The sequence below is a fragment of the Corvus kubaryi genome, unplaced genomic scaffold (assembly GCF_017639235.1).
Source record: "Corvus kubaryi isolate FWS band 111438036 unplaced genomic scaffold, C.kubaryi_AGA036_p1.0 138, whole genome shotgun sequence".
NCBI classification, from domain to species: Eukaryota; Metazoa; Chordata; class Aves; order Passeriformes; family Corvidae; genus Corvus; species Corvus kubaryi.
The window spans coordinates 8,602,876-8,629,357 of NW_024580672.1; the positions used below are offsets into that span (position 1 = coordinate 8,602,876).

Sequence of the window (26,482 nt, forward strand, 5' to 3'; positions counted from 1 at the left end):
TTAGTTGCCGGCTGGGGTTAAACCAGGACACACCAGTGGCTTTGAATAGCTGCTAAATAAGCTTACAATGGATAAAATAGGTGTACAGTAGGTGTGACCTCTATTGCATACCTCTGCTGCAATAGCTATGTTAAATGCATGAGGAGGTGTGATCTCTCATCACACTACAGAAACAGAAGTGCTTGTTTTAGATCCAGCTTTAGCAGACCACCAGAGCCTTGCTGGCACCGTCTACCTTGCTTCCCCAGGACTGCCCCTGTGTATACTAGGCAAGATTTACAGGAAAAGGTGGGACTTATTAGAGCAGCTAAATACATATCAGGCCAGCATTAGCTAAATATATACTACATTAGGATAACAAACTCTCTGTTCTCTCTGTCGGGACCCGAAAAAAGAGTAAATTGTCTGAAACTGTATAATTCTATAGCATTCACCCCTACATGATACAACCTCTTAATCCCCCAGGTGCTTCAGAAAGGGAGGAGACAGATTGTGAAGGGGCACTCACCCAGCAGTCCTTCTGTCAGACACCATGAGATGAGCCTCTCTGATGCACTGGCAATAGCAACAGGGTGGAATTCAGATTTAACACCTCACCATTTATCCTGTCCTCTTTCTGTCCAGCTTGGTCTTCACTTTTACATGCACTAGGAACTGGAAAAAACCCAGACTGCCTCAAACTAGAATCCCATGAGGACATTTTTTACAGGAGTTAACATACTGTGTTAAAATTAGGCACCCACACAGTTCTAAATCCAAACAGTTGATTGAGGTGAAAACTACCAAATGCCTTGCTCCAACCAGGATGAGTTAACTTGAGAGACAGTTCCATGTCTAAACTGAGGCCAGAAGCGTGGGTGTACTTGATGTAGGCACACAGGTTTTAAACTGGGTAGCTCAGGTAGGGGTAAGAGCATCTCTATAGCAGCACAGACCTCCCTGGAAACCAGCAGATGAACGTCAGTCTACCCAAATTCCCTGACAGATTTTGTTGATTCCCTGTTGATTCTGCTGACCATATGAAGCAGTGTGCTGCCACTTCTTAACAGAAATTTTAACCAAAGCTAACTAGTTTAAAGTTACTGCTGATACTTCTTCAATTCCATCTTTGGGTTCAGATATAACCTTAGTTAACTCATCTGGCCATGTCTTTCTACCTTTTTATGTCAGGAGAGTTCTGTGACTTTCCAGCTGTGAGATACCACCTTTTATAAATGGCAAGCAGTGGCAAAACCAAAATCAGGCATTAAATGTAGCACACTGTTTTTGTCTTATTTTTTTTCCCCCCTCATAACTCTGAAAAATAGGACACAGAAAAATAGATACACGTGAAGAAAGCATATTACCAGAACTTCAAACAGCGGGGGGATCTTTTGGGGCTGGGGGGGGATTTGTTGTTGAGTTGGTTTTTGTGGGTTTGGTTTTGGTTTTTTGGTTTTTTGGTTTTTTTGTGTTTGTTTGGTTGCTTGGGTTTTTTGGTTTCTGGGGTTTTTTTGTTTGTTTTTAAATTTGTTTTAGTTTTGGTTGGGTTTTTTTTTCCTCCTAGCAAGGAATTAAAGCAACTAGCATATCCACGACTTTCCCATAAGGAAATCTACCAAGGAAAAAAAAAATCGCCTTAGAACCCCAAATCTACAGTTTTATAACAGAAGTTCAACCTTATCCAGCATTTACATCCTGCGAGGCGAGTCCTGTGTCCAGCGAGGCGGGGCCACAGAACTCCGCGGCAGGTGAGCGGTGGCCAGCGGGCTCCAAAGGGAGCTCCCGAAGGAGGGAGAGCTGCCGGAGGGTGACCTGGCCCTGGGGGACGGAGGATTTTGACACCCGAAATCTCTGCCTCTCAGGACGGCACTCTACCCACTGTACTCAAATTACGAGGCGTCTAATTACCTTTTGTCTTGGCAGGCACCGTCAGGGACGCGGAACGCGGCCACCAGGAAGCGGGCGGGCAGCAACACAGCCCCTCCGCGGGTGCCGCCCGGGGCCGCCTTTCGCGCCGCAGCCCCGTCCGCCTCCGCCGGGCGCGGCCCCCCCGCCGCGGCGAGTGTCGCCCCGGCTCTCCGCCCAGCCACCCACCCCCTCCGCCGCCTCCGCCTCCTCCCAGAGGCCCCCGGCCCCCTCCTCAGCCGCAGCCCCGGCTCTCCCGGCGGCAGAGGCGGCAGCTCCCAGCACCCCCAGGTACGGGTCCCGCCAGGCCCGGGCGCGGAGGGCGGACGGGACCCCGCGGGCGCCGGGAGGGATTGGCCGGGCGGCGGGGGGAGGCGGGCGGAGAACATGGCGCCGGGGAGCGGCGCGTGCTGAGGCGAGCGGAGCCGGGCCGGGCCGGGCGGCGGGGCAAGGCCGGTGCTGGCGGCGGGGCCGCCAGGGATATGCGGCAGCGGCTGTTCTCTGTGCTGAGCCGGGCTCTGCCGGGCTGGACGCGCCCCTGGGCCGCCCCGGCCTCGCGCTCCTTCCCTCAGGGCCAGCGGCGCAGCTCTCTCGGGTACGGTGCGAGTGCGGCGGGGCTGGGACAGGGCCGCGGGTACTGGGGTCGTGTGACCCGGAGCCGTGAGGCCGGAGAGCCCCCGCGGTGTTGTGTAAGAGGCGGCGGCGCGGCCGGGCGCGGGCACCTTGTGAGTCCTGGGGAATGCCCTGCCCCGAGTGCGGCAGGGAGCCGGGGAAGATCGGGCCGCGGAGCGGGGCTGGCGGTGGAGCCTTCCGGGGAGGCGGTGGGCGAGCTGGGGCTGGCGGGGCCGTGTGTGCCAAGGAGGCCTGAGCCCTGCCTTGTGTCCTGCCTTGTGTCCTGTCCTGCCGCCCGGGAGAGCCCGGGCTGACGTGCTCCGGTGTTTGCAGCTGCACCTCCCTTGACAAAGCAGGCTTGGTCATCAGCCGTGCGGCTTTCGTTGCCCGGGGGCTTGTTGTTCTCCTTCCTCCTCAAAAAACCTCTATGAATTGTCGTGTTATTTAACTTGCCATGTCTTCCTAAGGCATAGTCATGGAAACAGCAACAACAAAAAAGTTTAAAATCCTTAAGAAGAAACTGCTAACAGTTACCCAAAGTTGATGGCCTCTTCAGTTTCTGACGAGTTGTCTGGCACTGGCATTGTGCGGGGCTTGTTATTGCGTGTTTGTGTTACCAGTGTCACCAGCTCCAGTAGAGAGAGCACAACTAACCTCGGTCAAGGGAGGAGCGGGCGAGAGGCTTGGCATAGCTCACTTTTAGGGGCAATTTAAACTGCGTAACAACTCGGCAAAGTTTTTCCGGGAAAGGAACTGGGGTGAGGGACAAAGGCTAAGTTGTTGTCTTTCTTTCATTAACACTATCTGTTACCTTAGTAGCCAAACCTATTTTTAATACTGCACAAGTAAGAGACGTCAAAAGTAGCATCTTTCCGGTGAAAAAAAGTGAGTTATGATGACTCATACTGTCGGCGCTCGTGTGTCAAAATTCGGGTGCACTGTTACTGTTCATTATTGCTATTTATGCTTCAGAATTGTAAAGGTAATCCACGGTGTATATTAGGAGCTAATGCTTTTCTCAGGCTGTAGTTTCTCCTGCTAGGTTATGCCTCTTTACGCATGTGAATATATACAGTATTCGGACTTAACTTTATATATGTGAGTAGGCCTGTTATGTTTTCATACTGCCTACAACCATGATTTAATCATCCATTTGATTTTAATTGTGAATTAGGATTTACATAAATGATAATGAAATGAGAGCAGGCATAGTTCTTTCATGTGATGATTCTTCTAAGATGTGAAAATAAAGAACCTTTTTTCAGTTACATGTTCCCTGTTTCCATTTCTGTATTTTGTTCATGCTTGAACTTTTTCTTCTCATAACATTTTTAACCTTCATCTCTATGTCAATTAGCAAGGTAATTTCTTAGTTACAACTTACCTCCTTTTCATCTGAAGTACAGCATTAAAATTATCTATTCTAGTTGGAAGTCCCTTGAAGGATTCTTGTTCCTATGTTCCTGCTTTTTTTGCTCGCTTTCTCCTTTCTGTCTTCAGTCACTGTAAGGCTGTGGCTTAATCCTTGGATGAAACGGTACCTTTGGGAATTGATTGAAGTGTCAAGCATATAACGTATTTTGCACATGAATACAGAAGCACTCCCCACCCCTGTTAGATCCAGAAGAAAGAGGGAAGGGACGAGAAGTTCATTACCTCCAGTGTTTCGCAGTACTGGAAGGTGTTAGGCTCCTAGCTATAGGGGTCATTGGTGGTTATTGTAGAAGTCATTTACTAAAAATGCAGTCAGACCATTTGAGAAATGGCATGTGGGGTTGATATTTTTGATACATTAATTCTATTGTATTAGATACTTTTATAGTAACTTTAGTTACTGATCTTTTAACTGCATAGAAATAAAAAAGTTTTTAATGAAAATCTAGAGAAATTGCTTTAATCAGTTTTGTGTCTGGTTATGTATTTGTATATGCATGATCTGTCAGCGAGTATCTTTGCTTTCAACTTCTATGATGCACATAAGTTGCTCAAATATTCTTATGAGGTAGCACTGTATGTATATAATAAGGTGATTTTTGATGGATCCTGTTTGAAAGTTGCTTCACTACAGCTTTCTATTAAAATCTTACCTTCTGCATCTTGTTTTTAGAATGAGTCAGAACTATAGCTTGCCTGAACAATTGAGATGGGAAAGAATGCTGTAGGGCTGAGAGTTTATTTATAATTTTAACAGTAGAACCAGAATTGAATTGTCCAAAATCATAAAAACTAACCTACAGAATAGGTGAACAGCCAGGACTTCCTTTGTTGAAACACACCACTGACTCTTGTAAACTGCTCGTTGTTATGGGTTTGTTGCTCATGTCAAAGCTCTAGCGTTAGATAAGCAGTTGCTTTTAATGTGGGATTACAGTGCTTTTAATGATTCAGAATTCTAAAATTCTCTCTGTTTTTGTTGCTAGATCAGATTTTCTTGCCAGTTCTCTCATCTTTCTGTGAATTTCTTGTTGTTATGCAGTGTAACTGAAGTATTAGTCTCATCTTGTGTTTTGGTTTTTTTTTAATTCAGACCTCACAAGTTTTTCTTTTTGAGGATACAAGACAGATGGTAGCATAAAGCATTAAGTGAGTTGGCTTTACAAAGAGTTTTGAGCAATCTGATGTGCTACTTGCATATAAAATCTATGAAATACACAAAGCACAGCAGTCTCTCCTGTAGCATCCAGTTTTAACATTTCCTGCTGTGTGTGCAGGGCCACGTGCTAGACACCACCACAGTCCTGGGGCTGTGGAGCAAGCCCTGCAACTGTAGGCTGGGTGATGGAGGAGAAATGTCAGGGGGAGAGGAAGAGAGAATGAGAACCACTGGTCTGCAAGTATTCAATGAACAAAGCAATTAATTGAATTAATGAGTACATTTCTTAAGAAAATGTGTAAAATACGCTTTGAAGCAGTTGGTCACGTAGCACAGAAACTAGTCTGATCAGTCATGTTCTTAACATGCAATTTGAAAATACTGATGCAAGCCAAATTACTACGCCAGATTTGTGAAAATTTTAATGATACTATATTTCAATGACATCTAAAGATTAAAACCAGATAATTTTACTTAACACCCCTCCCTCCCCCTCCCCCTCAGGTCTTCCAAATAATCAAAGGCTTCAAAACCCTTTTGGAATTTTGTAAAATATTGAAGCAAGGAATTGCTAGGGAAAGATTAATTGTTTTATTTCTGGTGAATGTGGTTAGAGTTTGTTTACCTTAGAGGTTGTGTTTGGATGAATTGTTTGGGGCAATTTTTGAGGACACAGGAAAAGTAAGCTCAAGCTATTTAGAGATTAAAAAAAACTTGTTATCCTTTATTGCTCTATGTAAAATCAGACTCTGTAAGGTCCTGCCTTTTTGTTTGACTTTTTTACCCAGTGCTTTGGAAACTGTGGAGTGGTCCAGTTAAGGAATGTAGATTTAGGGCAGTAAATTAGCTTTATGGTGTCTTGATTGTATATCCCATCTCTTTTGGCCAGCACATCATTGTACTTCTCAGGCCAGTTACTCAGCTGGGGCCTGATCTTATGTGTGAAAGTACCAGGGCCCTTGTTTTTGCCAAGGTCACACGTGGTATGCTCTTATTAATGCTACTGGTAATTCCTGTACACTGGTGTTACACACCAGTGTTTCTGCTGTCACGTTGGCAGTGAAGCCTGTGGCAGACCAAGTTTTACTGCTGTGATCTAGAAGTTGTAGAAGGTGGACTCTCTGGGAAACAAGAGCAAGGTAGGCATCTGCCCTGGCCACCATCATTAGGAGGGAATTTTCTGAGTCAATTACAGGCTTGGCAAAAAGCTGCAGACTGAGGTTCTGAAAATGCTTTAATTGTTGCGAGACTTTAGAATTTCTTCAAAATGAACTACATAACAAAACCTTATAAATATTCATCATCTTCAAACTTGCCTGATTTGGCATGATTAGTTGTTCTTAATAACTTGGGAGCACTGATTAAATCATTGTGGGTCTTTGTAGTTGGATCTTTTGTGTATGAAGTAGTGTGCTGAATTCCTGATGAGTTTAAAAGTGATAAAACATGTTAACATTTTGAGCAGTTTATCTACTTATGCAGTCTGTCTGCCTGTGCATGCAATCAGAATTATTTAGATCAGTATCAGGAATGTGTTGGGATCTCATACATTCTCTAGCTTCATGACAAGCAAATTCACACAAGATTGATGCTTTATGGATGTTGAATCATGAAGTGTTTTAATCTCTAAGTGTCTAAAAGAAGAATTGCTGAACCTGTAACCTGAAAGAGTATGGATAGTCTCCTGAAGAATCCCTTTTGGTAGTGTTCACCTGAATTGATTTAATTTGTTGATTTTTTTTTTTTTTTAGAGGTTACTCTTTCACTGCTCCATTTTTATTACATTCTTAGTAACAGAACTTAAAGTATTCGTCTGATTTTAGAGAAAAATTTTACTGCCTACAGTTTAGTCTAAAAAAATTACTTTTTTATTAAAACATACAGGTGAATGGAAATGTTAGGAGAGTAGGTAGATTCATGATTGTCTTACTGGTAACATGACTGTTACCCATAAAAGACTATTACTATGCCATCAAATTCTACTGCTATCATGAGCAGAAGTAGGTGCAAGAGACAAAGAGAAGGGGTGCAGACCTGTCCAAGAATGCAGATTTACTTGGTTGTTGCAAGGCCATGAGTTTGCAACTGAAGAAGTTCATGGACTCTTCCAGAGTGCTCAGTTCGGTGCTGTCATCCTTGTAAGAGAGGTGAGAAAACTCTGGCTGGTGGTTCTGCAGCACTGGGCTGCCTGCCAAAGCGCACAGCACTTCTTTTTTTCCACACATTGGCAGCTGGAGAAATCTTCAGGTAAACCAAGATGGATTAGTGAATAACACAGAGAACATGTTACCAATGGTAGCTCCCTTGCAGGGCAGAACAAAGGTTCTCATGCAATTAAGGTTTCACTTCATTCTGGTAAATGATAAGCAATTAGTTGCATAAAAACTTCAAGCAAACAGGAATTTAAAGGGAAATAATAGAAAACAAGCATCAAAATGTGCTGAGATGGTAACTTGCCTTTCATCTGGAGCAGACCTGTGTCTAGCACTTGACTTCAGTATGTGCATACTGTCATGACAAAAAAAATCTTGAGAAGCACTTTGGAGTTTGTGCCTTGGGGTCATATTTTTATTAGCTAGTCACATTCTTGCATTGAAGCAACCCTCAGGAGTTTCTGTTAATTGGTTTTCAAATATGGTCCTTTAATTGTTCAAACATTGGACTTAGATTTCACTACACAGCCCAATTTTTAATTAAAGTAAGTTTGCTAAAATAACTTTGAGAGATTAAAATAGTGAAGCAGAATCATATATCACTTAATCCCACTCTGTAATATTCAGTTTGCAGGTGAAACCTGGCATCCCCAGAGAGCCTTGCTGGTTCCAAGGGACTGCCTGCCTGGAAATGATTACAAAAGTGGAACCTCAAAGAATAGAATATAATTTCACTAGAAGTGCAGTAATTGAAAATTCGGTGTTGGTTTTAACTGGTACTTTTCCTGTACAAGTGAAGTAATTTTGATGAGGAGGAAGAATATTTCCTATTCATTGAGTAGGGACACTGTTCTTAGTTCAGACATCCCTATTCTTTTTTGCTTTCTACCTATGTCATCTTTCCACCTGTAATTTTTGAGCCAGTGGAAGAATTTTTTCTGCCATGGTAGTGCTTTGTATTGTTCCTGCTATTTTGGCTTTATTAGACATCTTCCTCTGTTGCTTCTGTTTTGTGAAAGTAGTATGGTAATATTTCTTTTAATGTTTTTGTTAGGCTATTAGCTCTGCAGCAAACATAGCAGCTCCTTTGTGGAAGGCTTGCTTTGCTACTGACCAGCAGTATCCAGTGCTCACTGTAATGACAGTACAGCAAGTAGCTATAGTACATGGACTTTAGGACAGCTTCTGGACATGACTTTAGAAATTAAGCTACTTCTCAAAAAATTAAGTACAGAATTTCTGGTTTTCTTACTTTTTTTTTTTTTTTGCCTGTGGTTAAAAGCAGTTCTATTGTGAAAAAGTGGTTTGTAGAGTTTTAGGGTTCTGGTGTGAAAGAATGGATTGTGGTATTTTTATAAAGCAATTGCACTTACTTGAAAACTGTGCAGGAAAACAGTCATAGGGGGGAATGTTTAGTATTGGGTCTTACAGTTTACTCCTTAAGAAAATGTAATGGTATAAAAGTTCTCTCTAAAGTGTAATTTTTTCTTCTCACTTTTGTATTGTAGTAACACAGCACCAGGAGGAATAGTACTTAAGCAGGAAGGTGTTGGTCTTGTTCTTTTGACGTATTTGCCTTCCAGGAGTATTGCATAGTTGATCAGCCCTTGCTTTTATTTGAGTTGTCTGGTACTACGATTCACTTTGCAGCTAAATAATTGTAGGTAATCATGCAAACCCATTTGAAGTTAGAGAATGTTGTATTCATAATGCCCACTGAAATAACAGTGAAGATGGAGATAAAAATTTCAGTCCTTGGTTTGAAGGCTTAATTACTGATTTTGTCCTTTTGGAAATTGTAGGTTTTTCCTGTACTGGAATTTTACTACCAAGCTGGAGGTAGCCTATGAAGGAGGCAGAAGTAGGGAATGATAATAAAATGAAGTGGAGGTGTACAGCTTCACAAGACATCAATTGAAATCTCATAAGATTTCATAGCTGTGTAATTTGATGAATCACGTTGGAAACATGAGTCATCTGAGCAAACAGTAAAGTTTGTGACTTATAGTGATGTGGTGTAGAAATAACAGGGAGATATCAGATGACAAGGAAATTGTATAACATTTTAAAAAAACCCACAACTTGAATAGTTTGTAGTATATATGTGTCTTCTGACAAGCAACTAGTCTCGTACTGAGATAGAATATTCTAGCTGAAAACCAAGCTATAGGTGTTCATTAGCAGACACGGAATCAGGAGCTTAAGGGACCTCTTTGTTCTCCTGCATACTTAGATTTGTCAATCCAACTTGTGTGCAAGTCAAAAACAATTAGGAGCAGTTTTGTTACTGATTTTCATGTATGAAAAGTAGTATCTATTCTCACTTCAAAAATTTTACATGATATCTTTAGTAGAGTATTTCTTCTTAAAATTCTGAACTTTGAACATGGAGGCATCTTTTAATCGTTAGTATAGTTTGTATCAGTGCTGTTGATGCAGAGAAACAGAGATGTGGTACTTGGAGTAATCTTTATATTTCAGTGGTATCTGCATTTTTTCAGAGGAAGAAGGCCCATAGATATTCCAAGCAGGATTGGCCTGAGCACAGGGTTAAACTAGTGGATAAATGATCAGTTTAAATGAGAGTGTACACATTTAAATTTAAATTCAGCATTTCAGCTACTGTTTAGTGATTACATTTGACTACACTTTTTTTTTAAAGTATTTCATAGTGAGAGAACCATGTTTTACTAGTGGAAATGTTTCCTTCTAAAGTGCATTGAATGGCACATTTTAAAAAGTTACTTCATATTGTTTATAGCTTTTGCTCAGAGACATTCAGATTCTGAATCAGTCACACTTTCTTAGCATTTCAAAATTGTGCCTTTGAAGAAGGGTGTCTTGTAGCATCTGTTAAACTAATGGTAGAGGTTTAAACATGTGAGACAATCTATCCCTGTTTATCGTGGCAGTTCTGCAGTCTTTGTATTTTTATGGCAGTAATGCAAACAGTGTTACCATTTATTGCTTGAGTGTACAAATCCAGTGGTCTGTTAGTAAAATTTTGTTTATCTGACAATCAGAGTTACAGCATTTGTAATATAATCAACAATTTAGATACATTAAATACTTTCCTGAAGTTTGAAAGTATACTTGAGTTAGCAGTGTATGCTTCATTTGATTTAATTTTGATCATAATCGAATAAAGGGATGACGTTTATTAAGTTTAGGTTGTTTAAATTACAGTTAATGTGATACTCGAAGCATTCAGTTAAGTGATGTACATTTTTACATGTTTCTTGCTCTTCAAGGTTTCTTTTTTGTTTTAGCAGCAGTATTTTTCAGGGTCTGAATTTTTGGCAAATTCAGTGAATTTTGCGCATAATAGAACTTCTAGCTGTCAGTATTGCTCTGTATTGTCTAACATAATATTAAGGTTCTAGCAAGGCTTAAGTGAAAATAATAAGAAATTTCTTCTGTTTTCTTTAAGGTTTCAGAAGGAGACAAACAACAAAATGAACAATCCAGCTATTAAGAGAATAACAAATGAAATTATCAAATCACCTGAGGATAAACGAGAATATCGTGGACTGGAATTGGCAAATGGCATTAAAGCTCTTCTCATTAGTGACCCCACCACAGATAAGTCTTCAGCAGCACTTGATGTGCACATAGGTATTCAATTTATGTTGTGTTCATTATGTCATTAATAAAAATGCTTAAAGTTTTGGTATCTTGATGCAAATAAACTGACAGTAGTGGTATGTAGTTGGCAGCGTAGCCTTTTATTGTAGTTTATAGTTTGTTTAATTCTTTGACACATCAAGTTGAAAATTATTAGAGCTAAATGCTCTTATTGTACTCTTGTGTTTACTCAAGTGTAGCTCAGTCAGTTGAAAGACTGCTTTTAACCATTAAGTTTCAGATTTAAGATCTGTTGTGAAAGATCTTTTGTAAGCAGAAAAGGGGCGGGTGTAAGTGCAATTATTTCAGACAGCTCCATCTGTCATGTCAGACTTTTTTTTTCATGCGAAGTTGTTGATGTGCAGAGGTGACAAAATGCTGTAGTGCTAGAGAAGTTGAAGAGGCACTCCCTAACTTCAGTGACGCTTATGTGTGCAAACAGAAATAAGGGAAATAAAAGGGGAAGGCAATTACTTTGTCTCTTTGGAATAATGGAAGTCTTTTATTATATCTGAGGTATTTCTAAAGCTTGTGTAGTTTTTCAGTTGCTTGGAAAGTATAATTCATGTGTGCATAACCTAAACACCCTCTTGCCATTTCTGTAGTTGGGAGCGCTTGCTGCTGTTTGCGTTAGGGCAGAAGTAATAGAGGGACTTAAAAAGCTTCTGGCCCTTTTTGTAACGGGCATGGCTGTCCCACATCATTATCTAGTTCAGAGGATCCCAAATGTGGTTTCATTTGGGTCCTGTGACAGTGATAGCCAACTGCAGCATCCAGTTCCTGCACATGTGCTGGAGGAGATGTATCTGTTGCCTTCATCTCCACTCTCCCACTGCACATTGCTGCACATTCTGAGGCGGGACTGCTGCTCTCAAACTTCTACCTTTCTCTCTTCCGTTCTTCCAGATCATTATTTTAATCTGCTTGCCTTCACACCTACTAGCTGGTCATCCATAGCTGCTTGTGTTCAGGCAATTACAGGTTATCACTCGTCCTATAAACGACAGGATAAATAACTCTTTAATTATGGTTGACAATTGCTGCCTCCTAACACAGTGCAGTTACTAAAGTCAAAGTATAGATTTCAGAGCAGTGTGATTTGCCAGGTATTTACAGATTATGAGTCATGAATTTCAATTGAAAATAGTCTGTATAAGGAAGTGCAAGCTGATCTGGAGAGGCAGTTTGAGACACTAATAGGTTCAGTTACTGATTGTAATTTTTTAAAGTATTGTTTTGAAGATTAAGTTTAGTTGACTGTAGTTGCACAAGTGTCTTCTTACTGCTACAGAATTGATATAATTGCCTGAAGCAACATACTATAATATAAAGCACTTTAAGACTTAATGTTTTAGTATTACTTTTTATGATTGGTTACATAAAATTTTTCCTCTTGCAGGATCCTTGTCTGATCCCCCCAACATTGCTGGGCTTAGTCATTTTTGTGAGCATATGTTGTTCCTGGGAACCAAGAAATACCCAAAAGAGAATGAGTATAGCCAATTTCTAAGTGAGCATGCTGGGAGCTCAAATGCTTTCACGAGTGGTGAACATACCAACTATTACTTTGATGTATCACATGAACATCTAGAAGGTGCACTGGACAGGTAAACACATATTTTTAGTATTTTATTATTAAACACATACTTTTTAGTATTTAGTATTTTAGTATAAGTTAGTATACATTTTTGTTACAGAGGTTCTACTTGAAGTTATTAGTGTAGGAGTTTTTTGATAGTTCTAACATGATATTTAAAAAAAGGTAAAAAATATCTTTTGTTAAAACTGATAACCATGTATTTTTCAGTTCAGAAGTCTTACTCAGATTTTTTTCATCTAGGAGAGTTCTTCATCGAGGCAGAATTTTTGAAGTTTAAATGTTGTGTTTACACTGAATATTTTTGGAAATGTGGGGCACAGAATATGATCACGAATTTACACATTGTGCAAATACTGGGATAGTGCAATCAAATGCTGTGCTTCCCACGGGATCCTTATTGACAGCAAAACAAGGGTGAAGTCTAGAAATATAATAGGATTCTCTTAGCAGAGGGAACTTGCTGAAATCTCAGTGTTATTTGGGAGGGGACAGAAATTGAAAGGTGTGTAGTCAGTGAGGTAGAGTGAGTTTTCTCTTTGGCTTCTCCCTGGATGTCTGACAAGACATATTTCATTGGTGAAATTAAGAGCCTCTTGCAGCTAAACCTCAAAACCCAAGAAATTTTCACTGTGGGAATTGTGATACAAGGCCCTTGATTCTCGTAGTACCTTATATGATGAATATGTTGTTGTTTGCATTTATACACAAAGAACTTGAGAAATAAGGATACTGAATCAGTGTCAAAACTGTTAGAGAATTTGTAAGTTCTGCATTAAAAAATAATGTGTTCAGCTGTTTTCAGGAGGTACCAAGCACCAAGCTTTATACTTTTCTGTTACAATTTATGTACAATACTCTTGACTTGAATTAATTTTTTTCTCTTTAGATTTGCCCAGTTTTTTCTGTGCCCTCTGTTTGATGAAAGTTGCAAAGATAGGGAAGTGAATGCTGTCGATTCTGAGCATGAGAAGAATCTAATGAATGATGCCTGGAGGTTGTTTCAGTTGGAGAAGGCTACTGGAAATCCCAATCATCCCTTCAGTAAATTTGGAACAGGTTTGTCAGAATATAATTATCTATCCAGTGGAGTTCTGTGTAACCTACATAGTATTATTGTTTATATAGAATTGCTAAAGACAGACTGAAACAATTCTCCTATTTTCCTCTCCATACATGTTTATTTTGGCGCTTTATGACATTTTTCACATCATAGACCAAACAGAGCTAGACAAAAGCATAGGAAAAAGAGTGGTCCAAGACTTGGAGTACAACGATGAAGCAACCTTTATGATTCTGATAATTGCTGCAGTGAGTGCTGTTTTCCAATTACTGGATTTGTCATAATTTGGTACTGTTAAGTCTTTGTGCATAACAAAGTGAATGAATTGTATTTAAATTGTTGTTAGTCATATGCTTTTTGTTAACTAATACTGCATTTAGACTAGATGACAGTGACTAGGTCAAATCAGAAAGATCAGCAAAACATCATGAAAATTACTGAGTAGGAATATAGAAACAAAATCTGAACCATAGAGCACAAGAGGAGGAGACAGATAGAGTGATCTTGGCCAAATCCCAGTCTTCGGCTGTATTTTTTTTATTGTTCAGGCTTAATTATTCACAGAACGCTTAGTAACAATTGAGAATATACACCCTAAAACCTCAATTCAAAAAGCATAAAAGTTAAGATACCATAGTTCTGGGCAAAACCACAGATGTTTGATGTTTTGGTAGAAGTTTAAATGTTGGGTGGTTTTTTTAATAGGCATTATTTTCTACGTGAATTTATTTTTGAAACTGTTAAAGTTACAGGACTGCGCTGTTTTTGAGCATAATGTGCTCAAAAAAAAGTGTTTCGTGGATGGGTCAGTTTGCTCGATGAATAATTGACTCAAATATTGGGTATAGTAGGAGGATGGGAGAGCAGATAATGGGCTTTAAGGGAGTGGTTTCTTCCTCTGTCTCAAGAAAGACAAGAATACCTTTACATCTGTTGATGGAGGGCATAGTTGTGGGTCTGGTAGCCACCTGCCACAAGAGCAGGTATTGCTCTGTTAACCAGTAAAGAGAGGCTGGCTGTAAAAGTGCAACTGTAACTCCATTCTCCAAACAGGTAGATTTTAAAATAAAGCCTTGGGAACTGTGCATTAGTAGGCAGGTGTTCAGAGTACATTCTGTAATGTCTGCTACTGAAGACATTATTTAATTTTTATGTAGCACACAGAAAACATAAGTGGAAATTGCAGAAATAGTATTGTGCAGTTTAAGAATGTTGTGTAGCTCACAGAAGTGAAATGTTTTCTTGGGGAGAATACCTAAAATGTGCTCAAATTCAACAGCAGTAGTCATATTCTCTTCTCCTTAGATTAGATTCTGATTCTGAAATTAAATTACAGCACACAGCCTTCCAGTAGATGTGACTTTGCAGAAGTAGAGCTCAGCTTTGATGGTTTCTATTTACCCAAAGAGTTGACAACTGCGATGCATTTGGCATCCTTATTGTTTCCTTTTGATCAGCTGGGAGGTTAATCTCGCAGAGTACAGGAATTACTCCATTTGATGCTTCAGGTCACTCCTCATTGCTGTGCACCCTGTTTGGTCAGCAAACCTTCCATTATTCCTCGTCTGTCCATAGGAACAAATGCAGCTTCCAGGTTTCTTTTTAAGGGTGTGCATTTGTGCCCAGATATCCTTCACTGATCTCCCTGAATTAATGCTTATGATGGTGATTCTTCTCCATCATTACCCTCAGTGTCAAGTAATTTTCCCAGCTCTTCTGCACTGGCTAGTGTCCATTTTCCTACATCTGTAGTCTTCTGACTGTTGCTTCCTAATGTACTCCAGTACTGTAACAGCACAGTTACTGAACTGAAGCTTTAACTCTATGTTATTTTATTTTATCTTATGTATTGATGCTGTGGGAGTGAACAGAGTAGAGTGTCTAGAACTTTGCCATTTAATTTGTCTGCAAATGGTGAGGAGTATAGGCAAAATATTTAAAACATAAGACACTATTGATCCAATTTTCTTATTATGCATATTGATTATTTTTAGAATTACTGTCCATCCAAAGGAAAGCAGACTGATGAATTTATATATTTCTTTTTGATCTGTAAGTTCATAAACATTAAATACTGTTAAACATAAAATATTGTTAATTGGTTTTATGTTACAGGGAACAAATTCACTCTGGAAACTAGACCAACCAAAGAAGGAATAGATGTAAGGCAAGAGCTACTGAAGTTCCATTCTACTTATTATTCATCAAATTTAATGGCCATTTGTGTCTTAGGAAGAGGTGAGTTTTGTTGTGTTGGTTAAGACTTTATGTATATACTTGAAAAAAAAAAGGAGGTTCCAACTGCTTAGAACCTTCCACAGTTGAGATGATACTTTATATGGTTTTGCCAAAAGCTTAATAAGTGTGTTGAAAACTGTTTGCTCTTTGTAAATGTGCTGGCAGACTGGTATTTTTATGGTGTTTCACAGTAATGCTTGGATGGTGAATATGAATGGAAGAAAATGAATTTTTTATCTAATCAAAAGCAAAATTCACTGAGGAATTTTACATGGAAACTTTTTCAGTAAGAATCACCTTGGCAACTGTGAATCTGTGCTAAAGAAAACTGTCACTGCAAGATTAAATGAATGTGTATTTTGCTGATATGCATGAAAATTAGTCGTTTTTAATAGAATAACGTGCAGTTCACAAAATTGTAATATATAGTGTACCCTCTTGGCTTGCATTATTTTGTTAGTTGTTTTCCCCAGCACAGTTCAGTTAGTGTAGTGTAGGAGCATGCATATATTGAGCAGGAAAGATTCTACTTTTTCAATCTAACTGGGATTGTTTCGGTAACAAGGTAACTGCTTATAGAAATCTTTCAAGGATTAAGGCTGTACTTTGAGATATCCAAGAAACGGATGTTTTGTTTCTTCCAGTAACCACCCTTGAAAGACATTCACTAAAAAATTGTCAGATGAATCTTTTTTATCTTATGCTCACTTTGAGAAGTGCTCCAAAAAGCATTTCTTGAGGCAGATAGCAATTTTGAAGGCAGAATTTCAACAGAAGGGCTATAGGTCAGTTTAGGTGAGTTAATGCACATTGTCACATTCTTTCTGCAAAAGGTCTGCTCTCATTCTTGCGAAGTACTGCAGTCACAGACTGAAATTAGAATGGATGTAAAATTAGAAGTGCTTGAACAGGTCGCAGGTGTGTGTGTGTGTGTTGGGTGCTAGGGACATACCTGGCTCACAGTGTACCTGAAGTACTGGACATGAAATGAGGCTAAAGCAAATTCAAGCTTTGGCAAAGATACTTTCACTCTAGAAAATTTGCAGCTGTAATTCCATGTCCCTTAAACTTTTTTGGAATGTTTATTTTTGTAGGTGTTTGATACCTGATGTACCTTTCAGTTCTAGCTTAGATTAGTCTGTAAAACATAAAGAAAGATATATTTTCAGTTACAGGGTTTATTTTAATCATGATTGAAGCTTTCCTTTAATAAGCATGGTGCTTCTAGCATGTTACATTTCAAAATTCAAATATGAATATTTATTTCCGTTCTAGAATTAAAAATCATAACATCATTAAAACTGCCTTTCTGTATAATTCATGGCTCTCCCAAGCAATATTAAAAAAAAGTTTGTCGGAATCTTCCTATAATGACTGGTTTTTTTCTGATGTTTATTCTAGAATCCTTGGATGAGCTGACTTGCTTAGTGGTAAAGTTATTTTCAGAAGTAGAGAATAAAAATGTCCCTATACCAGAGTTTCCTGAACATCCTTTCCAAGAAGAGCATCTCCGGGTATGTATAGAGATACATCTTCCATCCAGGGTGTATATTTTAAATGTTATTTTTTTTATGTTTCAGTATTACATTTTGCACTTCACTACTCTTTTATCAATGTCCCTGTTAAGTTCCATGTTTCTTTATTCATTTTCCACCTACTTTTCCATGCTGAATATAGTTTTGTATAGTTTATAGTAGAGGTTGCACATTTGGTTGCAGTTGTAAGCAACTGTGAGATCATTAATTTTTTTTTGTTTGTACCATGAATGGCTGAAGTGTTGCCCTATGTTTTAGATACCTTTACTTTTGAGATTTGGGAGATGTGTTTGTAATGTGTGTGTGTGAAGGGAACGTGATACATGCTCCTGAGATGAATCTAATAGATGAGTTTCCCTTTGTTCATGGGTCTTCTTGTTTGTTTTTCCCCTCAGCAACTTTACAAAGTGGTACCCATTAAGGACATTAGAAATCTTTATGTCACATTTCCTATACCAGACCTTCAAAAGTACTATAAATCAAACCCTGGCCATTACCTTGGCCATCTGATTGGGCATGAAGGCCCGGGGAGTCTTTTATCAGAGCTTAAAGCCAAAGGTAAGTCCTTTGAGGGTAGAGAATTGAAAAATATTTGGTCACACAGTTATTTAAAGTTTAGTCATGTTTCACTTGAGATAGACTTCTATGTGTTAAAAGCCTTAATCTGTTTGAGTAATCTGAACAATTTTGTGCTTTATTTTTGTTTCTGCAGCAGGTAGGAATAAATAGGTAACAGTCACTCAGGCTGCTGAGGCTATTATTTCTTGGACTCCCCTCTATGTGCCTTATTTAGAGAGTTACACGAACTTTAACGTAATGATCTTGTCTCTATTTTGTCACTAACTTGGAGACTACTGTCAGGTCCCTTAATGTCCGGAAGATTACAAGGGTGTACCTTTTGCTGTTTTACTTTGTATCATTCTGTTCAAAACAGAAGTAAATTATCCAGTAATCAAATGATCTTGAGTTTGTTATATCACTCAGAATACAAAATTGGATAGATCTGACTTGTGTTATGTTTAACTTGCACTGTTGCAGTAGGCATGAAGGAAGTAAAGGAAAACATGTAAATGAATCAAAATGGGTTTTCAAAAATGATGTTGCTGAAGCATGCAAAAAGTTGCATAAATTATTTTAGATTTGTTTATGTAATATAGTTTCTTTTTAATGACATAGGATGGGTAAATACTCTTGTTGGAGGCCAGAAGGAAGGTGCTAGAGGTTTCATGTTTTTCATCATTAATGTGGACTTGACAGAAGAAGGACTTTGTAAGTGAAGCACCATCTGTATTCCATGTTATTGCTGATCTGATGGTTTTGTGTTTGTATCTGAAGAGACTAATTGTGATTGTAGCTTAAAAGGCAATTTATTTTAGTGAACTTCTTATTCTGTGTTTAGTTCCTCTAAGTATGCTAACACACTTCGCCTAACATAAGAAATCAACTTACTTAAGGTTATATTAAGTTATTTAATTAAATACTTTATTTAGAAGAGCTGTTAACACCTTTGTGTGCTACTTATTCATACTATTTAGATGCAAGTTAAATTATATTGTAAATCAGTATCTTCACGTAAAGACATGTTCAGTGCAATTCTTGGAATTAGCTGGGGACATAAGCACCTTAAATTAATGTTTGGGAAAAGCAAGTTTAACTTTGGTGGGATTGCAGATGTACTTAAAGATCTTGATGTGTCAAAGTGTAATTAAAAATAAAACCATTTTTGTGTTCCTTAAATTTCTTCTCTGTGCAGAACTGAGTGAATTATTTTTTTCTTTTCAGTGCATGTTGAAGATATTATTTTGCACATGTTTCAATATATTCAAAAACTACGTACAGAAGGACCTCAAGAATGGGTTTTCCAAGAGTGCAAGGTAAGTAATTGGGGCTGTACCATATGTGGTGGTTGTATTTTTACAAACTCTTTTTTATCATTAGATTATTTGACTTTGTAAGTAGCATTTAATAATCACGTGGTAATTAAGTTTATTAATTTTTAAGATGCAATGACACAAATGACAAGTACATTCAGAATACATTGTCTTAACATGGGTGTGAAATGCTCTTATAGAGCTGGGAGTTACTATAGCATAATGGAGGTGAAGGAAGAAGGATCTTACTCTGTCCACAAGGATTTTACATAACTTCCCTTAGTCTTCACTGAAGAAGGGGGGAAAACATTTACTGTTGAGGAGTAACATTGAATTGGAAATTGAAATGGCTGTTATTCTACTCCTCCCTTCTTTTGTGTGTCAAATTGTATAGTTAAGATTGTAATGGCAATAGACATTTAATCTGCTGTTTGTTGCCACCACCTTTTTGGAAAGTCAACTAAAGGCTTTTCATGAAGTACTTTGGCAGTACATGTCAGTTTTTGCTGAACTGTTCATGCTTCTTTCAAGGCTGGGTAGTTCTGTGTGCACAGAGCAAAAATGTAAAGTGTCCTATCAGGTAGCACTGCTCTTCTCAGTGTCAGTGTGAAACAAACCCAGTGTTATTTCTATATATAGTCTCATTGGTTCAGTACATATGCTTGGGTAAAGATTTCTTGTTCCATCTTAGTGTTATTTGATCAAAACTGTTGAGTCTCTCCAAAGTAGAAGTTCTGCATCTGGGTTAGCTTTATTTCCTACACTTTAACACTGTATACCTGTGAAAGTAGTCTCAAGTCTTGTTATCCTCTGCTAAAAGTCCCATGGATTTGTTTCACTGACAGAGTAAGCAAATACAAGGTTTGATCAAGGTAGTTTAATTCTTCTGTCTTATCCCTCTGTCTTTCCCTTGCTCCTCTTCTCTCCACCCCAGCACTCCCGAGACTGTGGGGTGAGTCAGAGAGCTGGCAAACAAGTATGAAAAGAATCTTTTTGAGTTTACTTTCAGCTGAACTCTGTTGAATGAATCAGTTTATCTGCATGGTTTCATGGAAGGATGGACCGTCCTTTTCACTGGCTTTAAAGTCTTCAATCTCTTTAATTCACCCTTGCCATTGTATCCTGAGAATGTTGTGTTCTATTTCTGTGGCTGAGACAGCAAAAAGAAACACACTTTTTCTGTCTCTAAACTTACTCTTGGCTGACTGAACAAAAGCAAGGAAAAAGGAAGAGAGAGGCTTCGATTTGCTAACTTACGACAAACATTGCACTGGAACACTGTGTACTGGTTGTATCAGAGTTGGTGTGTTTTCAAATTATCAGGAAATTTAAATATATGAGAGGTGGGGCAGATCTCTTACTATGAAAAGTACTTACACGACTTGTATAACACTTGACATTATGAGACTATCACAAATTGGTTGTGAATTTGATGCAACTTGAATATTACTGAAAACTTGTGTTAGGTACTTGTCTAACTGCTATAACATGGATACAGCAAAAGTACTTCCTTTTCTTTCATTATAAAAAGGAATTAAGTAGCCAGTAATTATTCTTAAAATAGGCTTTAATTTATACTCTTTGATCATTTGTACATTGTTTTCTAGGATCTAAATGCTGTGGCATTCAGGTTTAAAGATAAGGAGCGACCACGAGGTTACACTTCAAAGCTTGGAGGAATGTTGCATGTAAGTGGAGGAGGTTGTTTTTGTTTGGTTGGTTTTTTTAACAATCATTTAGCAGTATGTTTGATTATCCACTTAATAAATACAGGCATCTGCAAAGGTCCTTTGCACTTCTTGTATGCTGCATAGACCTTAGTTTTGGCAGTCAATAAGTCACGTTCTGTTCACTCTACCATTTTATACTTCTGTACTAGGTAGAACTGATAATATAGTAACTGGAGGTGCTGTTTGATCTGTTTCAGTGTTTTTTAAGACATATGTACCTTGCCATTGTGTTTGGTTGGTAGCTAAGTGTTCTCTAGGGCAGTATTAGAGAAATAATATTTTATCATAAACACTGTGTTCCTTAGTTCACAGTGTTGAAATACTGCAGTAAGCAGAAATGTTTGTATTAAGATTGCAAATTACAAATGCTTGTCTTTACTGATATGATTGTATATTGGTACTGAAAGAATAATCATGTAGCTTTTACTTGGTCTTTAATACTTGTTACAAAATTCCCTCATTTTGCACAAATGGAAGATTTTGATAGGGTTGTTGAGAGGTTTTTTTGTCTAGTGAAATTATGCAACTTTTATAACTTTTTGCAGCCATTCTTCATTGCATAGCTAGTGTCTGCATCTATTCAGAGAAATTTTTGTTTTCTTTGCAGGAATTACTGCTACTGGTTGTAGACCTTTAATCTCTAAAATAATGATCTTTAATTTTCAAATTTTCCTTCTGTTTGCTAAAAAGCATTAGACTTGGCTGAAAACATGGAAATGGATATTTAAAGAGCTCCTGCTTGGGATGCTGTCTCTTGCTTTGGTTCTGTCAAATGCCTAAAATCTCTAAGAGATGGAGTTCTGACTTCTGAAACAGTCTTTCAGTGGCTTCTGTTTGTTGGATCATTTCTGATTACAATTGCCGTCTCCAAAAATCAGGCCAGGAAGTTGCCAGCAGTGTTCCAAAGAGCAGGGTATTGAATCGGGACTCTTTTTTTTTTTTTTTTTTCACTGCCTTTCTTTTGCTTTGCTTTGCAGTATGAATGGTAATTTTCACTCTGCTTTAGTAGTTAAAGGAGCATCAGATTCTGGATCTTTAGCATTCACATTTGAATTTTTTATAGCATAGGCTTGGTTCATTGTCCTTGATCTCCACCCCCGCAACCCTTTCTCTTTTCCAGAATCCTTTTTGTGAGTTACTCTCTGTTCTGGAAGTCATTCCACTGTAATTTTTTGTATAATGTATGTAATTCAGAAAGCCATTTTGCTCTCTGGTTGAAAAAGTACACCTATATGGCAAACTACTCGGTGCCTATGTCACCTGGTAACTTTCCCTTGGTAAACAGGTGTTTATCAAGAAAGTTCTCCTCTCAACCACATTAATAATTTTCAGATGAGCTTTAACTTTTTTTTTCCTTCTTAAATTGCCATGTACCTTAAGAGATTTTCAGTTTGGCCCTAAATAAAAAAGGTTAGAATTAAAAGTGTTTAAAGTTTCATTATGCTTTTAGATATTGAAATATAGTTTCCTTTAAATTACTGTAAATAGGAATTGAATGATTAGAGAGTTCTAAAAAAAACCTATATTTTTTGTTTCTTTGTTTGTTTTATTTTGCTTATTTATGTTTTGTTTTCCCCAAATGCACTCTAGTGAGTACTTGGTATTCTTCTATCTTTAGAAATATCCTGCAGGGGTCAGCATTTACCATGTTATTTTTACTTTAGTCAAAATACTATTTAGAGGTGGGTGACTTTCTATATTGAGACATAAAATATTCCAAGAGAGAAGAATCGTAAATATACAGTATATAAAACGGCCTAATACGTGAGAAATATGATTGCATAGTTAGAATGCTACTCCCTCTTTTTTAGTTTTGAGAGTGATTTTAAAACATCTTACACACTCCTAATTTGAAATTACCAAGGTAATACAGATTTAGTGACCAGAAGTGTTTGCTTTTGTTTCCTGTACTGAACCGTAGCTTTTTCATGCTTAGTTTTGTTTAACTCATCTACATATTCCTTGGCTTTGTTTTTTAGTATTATCCTATAGAAGAAGTATTGGCTGCTGAATATTTACTTGAAGAATTCAGGCCTGATTTAATAGAGATGGTACTGGATAAATTGAGACCAGAAAATGTTCGGTAAGTTAGATTTTATTTTAACACAAACATTATAAGAAAGCAGATAAATTAATGGAAACACAAAATCTTAGGTGTCTCTTGCAGCTCCAAAAGAAATGTGATTGAAAAATCTTCACTATGTTTCTTTGTATGAGTAAGTCTTAGATATATGTTAATTTATTTTCAAAGGTTGATACATTTCAAATAATTATTGGATAAAGTCAGATAAACTTGGGTTGTGAACTGTGTTTGCAAATGTCATAGGGTTCTGGTGTTTCTAGGCATATGCAAGTAATGATAGAATAAATGGAGTTGCCTGTATCAGCAACAGTAGTTGCCATAGTAATTAATGCCCTTTAAAGAAGGGCCTTTATCTTTGTGTGTGGGTGTGCATCTGGGTGTAATGTGTGTGGGATACTTCAGCTGAAGCTTGATTATGTCAAGAGATCAGATTTTGAACAAACAATACTTTAATGAAAATTTCCTGTTCTCTTTCCTAAAGTATTTAATACTTGTCTATTTTGAATGTATTTTCATGTTGCTCTACCACCCAAGTTCTCTAAAATTCGATTCCTCTAACATACAAACAGTTTTTAGTAATTAACATAGAGAATGTTTAATTACTTGTTCTCTGTAGAAAGCTTTACCGAATTCCACATGAATGTGAACTTTTAACTGGTTTTAGAATTGCTTACAAGTAACAGGTAAACCTGAGCTATTGCTGATGTAGTAAAGAAGCTGCAGGTGTTAATGAGATCTGATGTTATTATATCTTCACATAGCTTTGAAGCATAGCTCTTGACATTGCAAGAAAATAGTCAATATTATCTTACTCATTATGTAAATTGTGTCTTTGTTACTACCCAGAGAACTTACAAAGCACCTTCTTACTTAAACACTGAAAAATTGCTGGAAGAAATGAATACATTCATAGATTCTTCAGCTTGTCAGGTGCTACTGGATGCTACAGACCACTCCTCACTCATTTTCTGTGTTACTCCTGTTGCTGGCTGTGCCAGTCTTTTGACGCTCTTTCCAGCTGACAGTTCTTCAGCATAAGATAGCCATAGTGAACCTTGTTCAAAAGTTACTGGTGTGAGAAAGGAAAGTGTAGAGAATACTGGTAGAGGGAGAAAATTCAAGTCTGTAGAATGTGGCCTGTAGTGTAAGAATAGTGGCGATGATTTTTAGAAGAATGTGGTGTGTATTTTCAGTTACATAGCAAACATCCATTTCCCAATGTTCTTTTGCTGTAGGTAACATAGGCCCATATCTGCACCGGGCAATTCTGCATTCCTCTTTGTCCACTGCTGAAATAAAGGGGGGTTGGACAATAAAAGAGCAAGATGAGCAAGAATCTAATTGGAATGGAAATAGTCATTCTAAAAAGATACAGAATTTAGCTGTAGCATTCTTGAAACATTAGTAACCAAAGAAAGTAATGGCTTACTATCATATTAGTTTTGTTTAACTCATCGACATATTCCTTGGCTTTGTTTTTTAGTATTAGTATCTTCCTGTAGTAGTTTTGTAAGGTTACATCAGCCTTCTCCCGTTTGACAAAGTGACTTTTGGTAAATGGACATTTTCTCCACACTTGGTAATTGCGGATTAATTTTAAATAAAAACTAGTTTTTTTTCAGGATGGAACATACCTAGAACAAATACAAACTGAAGATGAACTTTGGTATATTAAGCAACTATAAATAATAATTTGATCCTTCAGATAATGGAGATAGGTGTTTCAGAATTGGTCATTAGTAACTTAGGTGGGTCTCTGTAATTGTGGGCTTTAAATGTCATGTGTCTCACCTTGCTTTCTTCTAGCTGGTGGTTTTTGGATGCTGTATGTGATGTTTAATCTTCCTTCAGGACTAATTATGTTATCTATTCACTTTACCTGCTTAAGAAATAGATGTAATTTAATAGATGAAGAAATACGTAATTTAAAAATTTTGGATAAAAAGGGTGCTAAATATTGGGAGAAAAAAAGGACTTCCAGAACTGGAATAAACCTGGTTTTATGGCCTCTTCAGTTAATTGTTAAAGAAATTATATATTATCTTTGTTGCAGAGATTTTAGTAGGGCTTAAAGATAATAAATACAAGTGGGTTACTTCTCTGAAGCTTAAGTGCCCATAGCTATGCTGACAGCTGTCCTGCTGTGGCTTAAATAAAAATATGTACAACTTGGAGACTGTCCAAAGATTGATTAAATGCGTTTTTAGCATCCAAATTCAACAAAGCAGTGCAAGTCTAACATGGATGGAATGAGGCCTGCAGGTCTGTAATGATGTAGCAGCAGGCATGCTTTGAGTTTGAATGGTATATGGTCAGAGTAATGATAATTCTGTTGCTTATTATGTGTAGACTAAGACTGTTGGTGTTTGTCTTTACCACAACAACTATACATTCACATCTTAGTTCTCTCCATGTTCAGACTATTTGTATTCTCAAGGAAGTATAACTTAAAAAAGAAACCCAAAACATCAATCTAAATTTAAGATTCCCAAGTGTCATGTTGCTTTTTCCTGCTGCCCTAGATGATACATTTTTTTCAGTGTAGACTAAAAAGTTATGGTTATGCCTCTTTGTAGCTTCTGTGGAAGCTGATTTTATTTGGATTTAAAAGTATAAGTCAATTTTAATTGGGAATTAAATTTTTTATTTGGGGCATCAGATGTTTAAAGATCTGAGCTAATCAGACTTTCCTACTTTCATTTGATTGAAGGAAAATAGTAACTTATATATAGTACTATATTCCTTTTAGATGTATTTTAAGCACTTATCCTTAGAAGTAGAATGAAATGAACTGCAATTTAAAAAATCTTCTACTTAACTAGGATCCTTCGAAGTATAGTATGATATAACAGGGAATATAATTTTATAGTATCTTTTATTTTAAATTTCTGGCAAGATACATTATCTTGGGAAGGGGAAACTTGTTTAAGTATTATTGTAAGTGATTTCATGGTACATTACAAAGATTAAAGAAAGCCACTGTGGATTTTATTTTTGGTGGGCTCTCTTGAAGAATGAGTTGAGATTACAGATGTTAATAAAAGCATCCCTTTGTGTTAACTTTTTAAAAAAATTAATCTGTATCTATATGAACGTAATGAATTATTAATCCGGTAGCCTGCTCCCTTCTTTCGTCTTTTCTTGAGCAATTTTATATACTAATAAAAAAACCTGTGCACATCTGCTTTAAATATCTATATGTTTGGTTGTCCACCATTTACTGATATGTATCCTCTTGTTTACCTTTCTGTTCTCCCTTTTTATGAAAGAATTATTATGTGCCACATCCCAGCTTTGCCTGTTGTTTGGCATTGTTTTCATGGTTTTCTTGATTTTTTTTCTTTTTATGCCTTGCATGCATTCTGTCTTGAGGTGGTTCAGTTGGCATTGATTTGAATTTTTCCTTTGTATTCTGGTTTTATTTATAATTTCCTTTTCATTCACCTATACTAAAGACTTCTTGGCATAGCTATATTGTAGTAACTGCATTTAATGT

General features: G+C 37.7%; 1 protein-coding gene across 6 annotated transcripts in view; it reads left to right on the forward strand.

Annotated features, from left to right (window-relative positions):
- Positions 1–2,083: 2,083 nt before the first annotated feature.
- IDE (insulin degrading enzyme) overlaps positions 2,084–26,482 on the forward strand; it is a 54,234-nt gene continuing 29,835 nt past the window's right edge. Inside the window, exons 1-11 of one of the 6 annotated variants that reach the window (XM_042019012.1) lie at positions 2,084–2,178; positions 10,676–10,860; positions 12,269–12,476; positions 13,356–13,525; positions 15,645–15,767; positions 17,169–17,281; positions 17,698–17,860; positions 18,479–18,571; positions 19,085–19,176; positions 20,781–20,861; positions 22,883–22,986. In XM_042019012.1, the coding sequence (XP_041874946.1) occupies positions 10,701–10,860; positions 12,269–12,476; positions 13,356–13,525; positions 15,645–15,767; positions 17,169–17,281; positions 17,698–17,860; positions 18,479–18,571; positions 19,085–19,176; positions 20,781–20,861; positions 22,883–22,986 (1,307 nt within the window). In that variant the 5' untranslated portion in view covers positions 2,084–2,178; positions 10,676–10,700. Of the gene's footprint in view, positions 2,179–2,316; positions 2,483–2,591; positions 2,613–2,777; positions 3,258–4,070; positions 4,181–10,675; positions 10,861–12,268; positions 12,477–13,355; positions 13,526–15,644; positions 15,768–17,168; positions 17,282–17,697; positions 17,861–18,478; positions 18,572–19,084; positions 19,177–20,780; positions 20,862–22,882; positions 22,987–26,482 lie in introns of those variants that run through there. The other 5 variants (XM_042019010.1, XM_042019009.1, XM_042019013.1 and 2 more) reach the window with 5 other exon arrangements.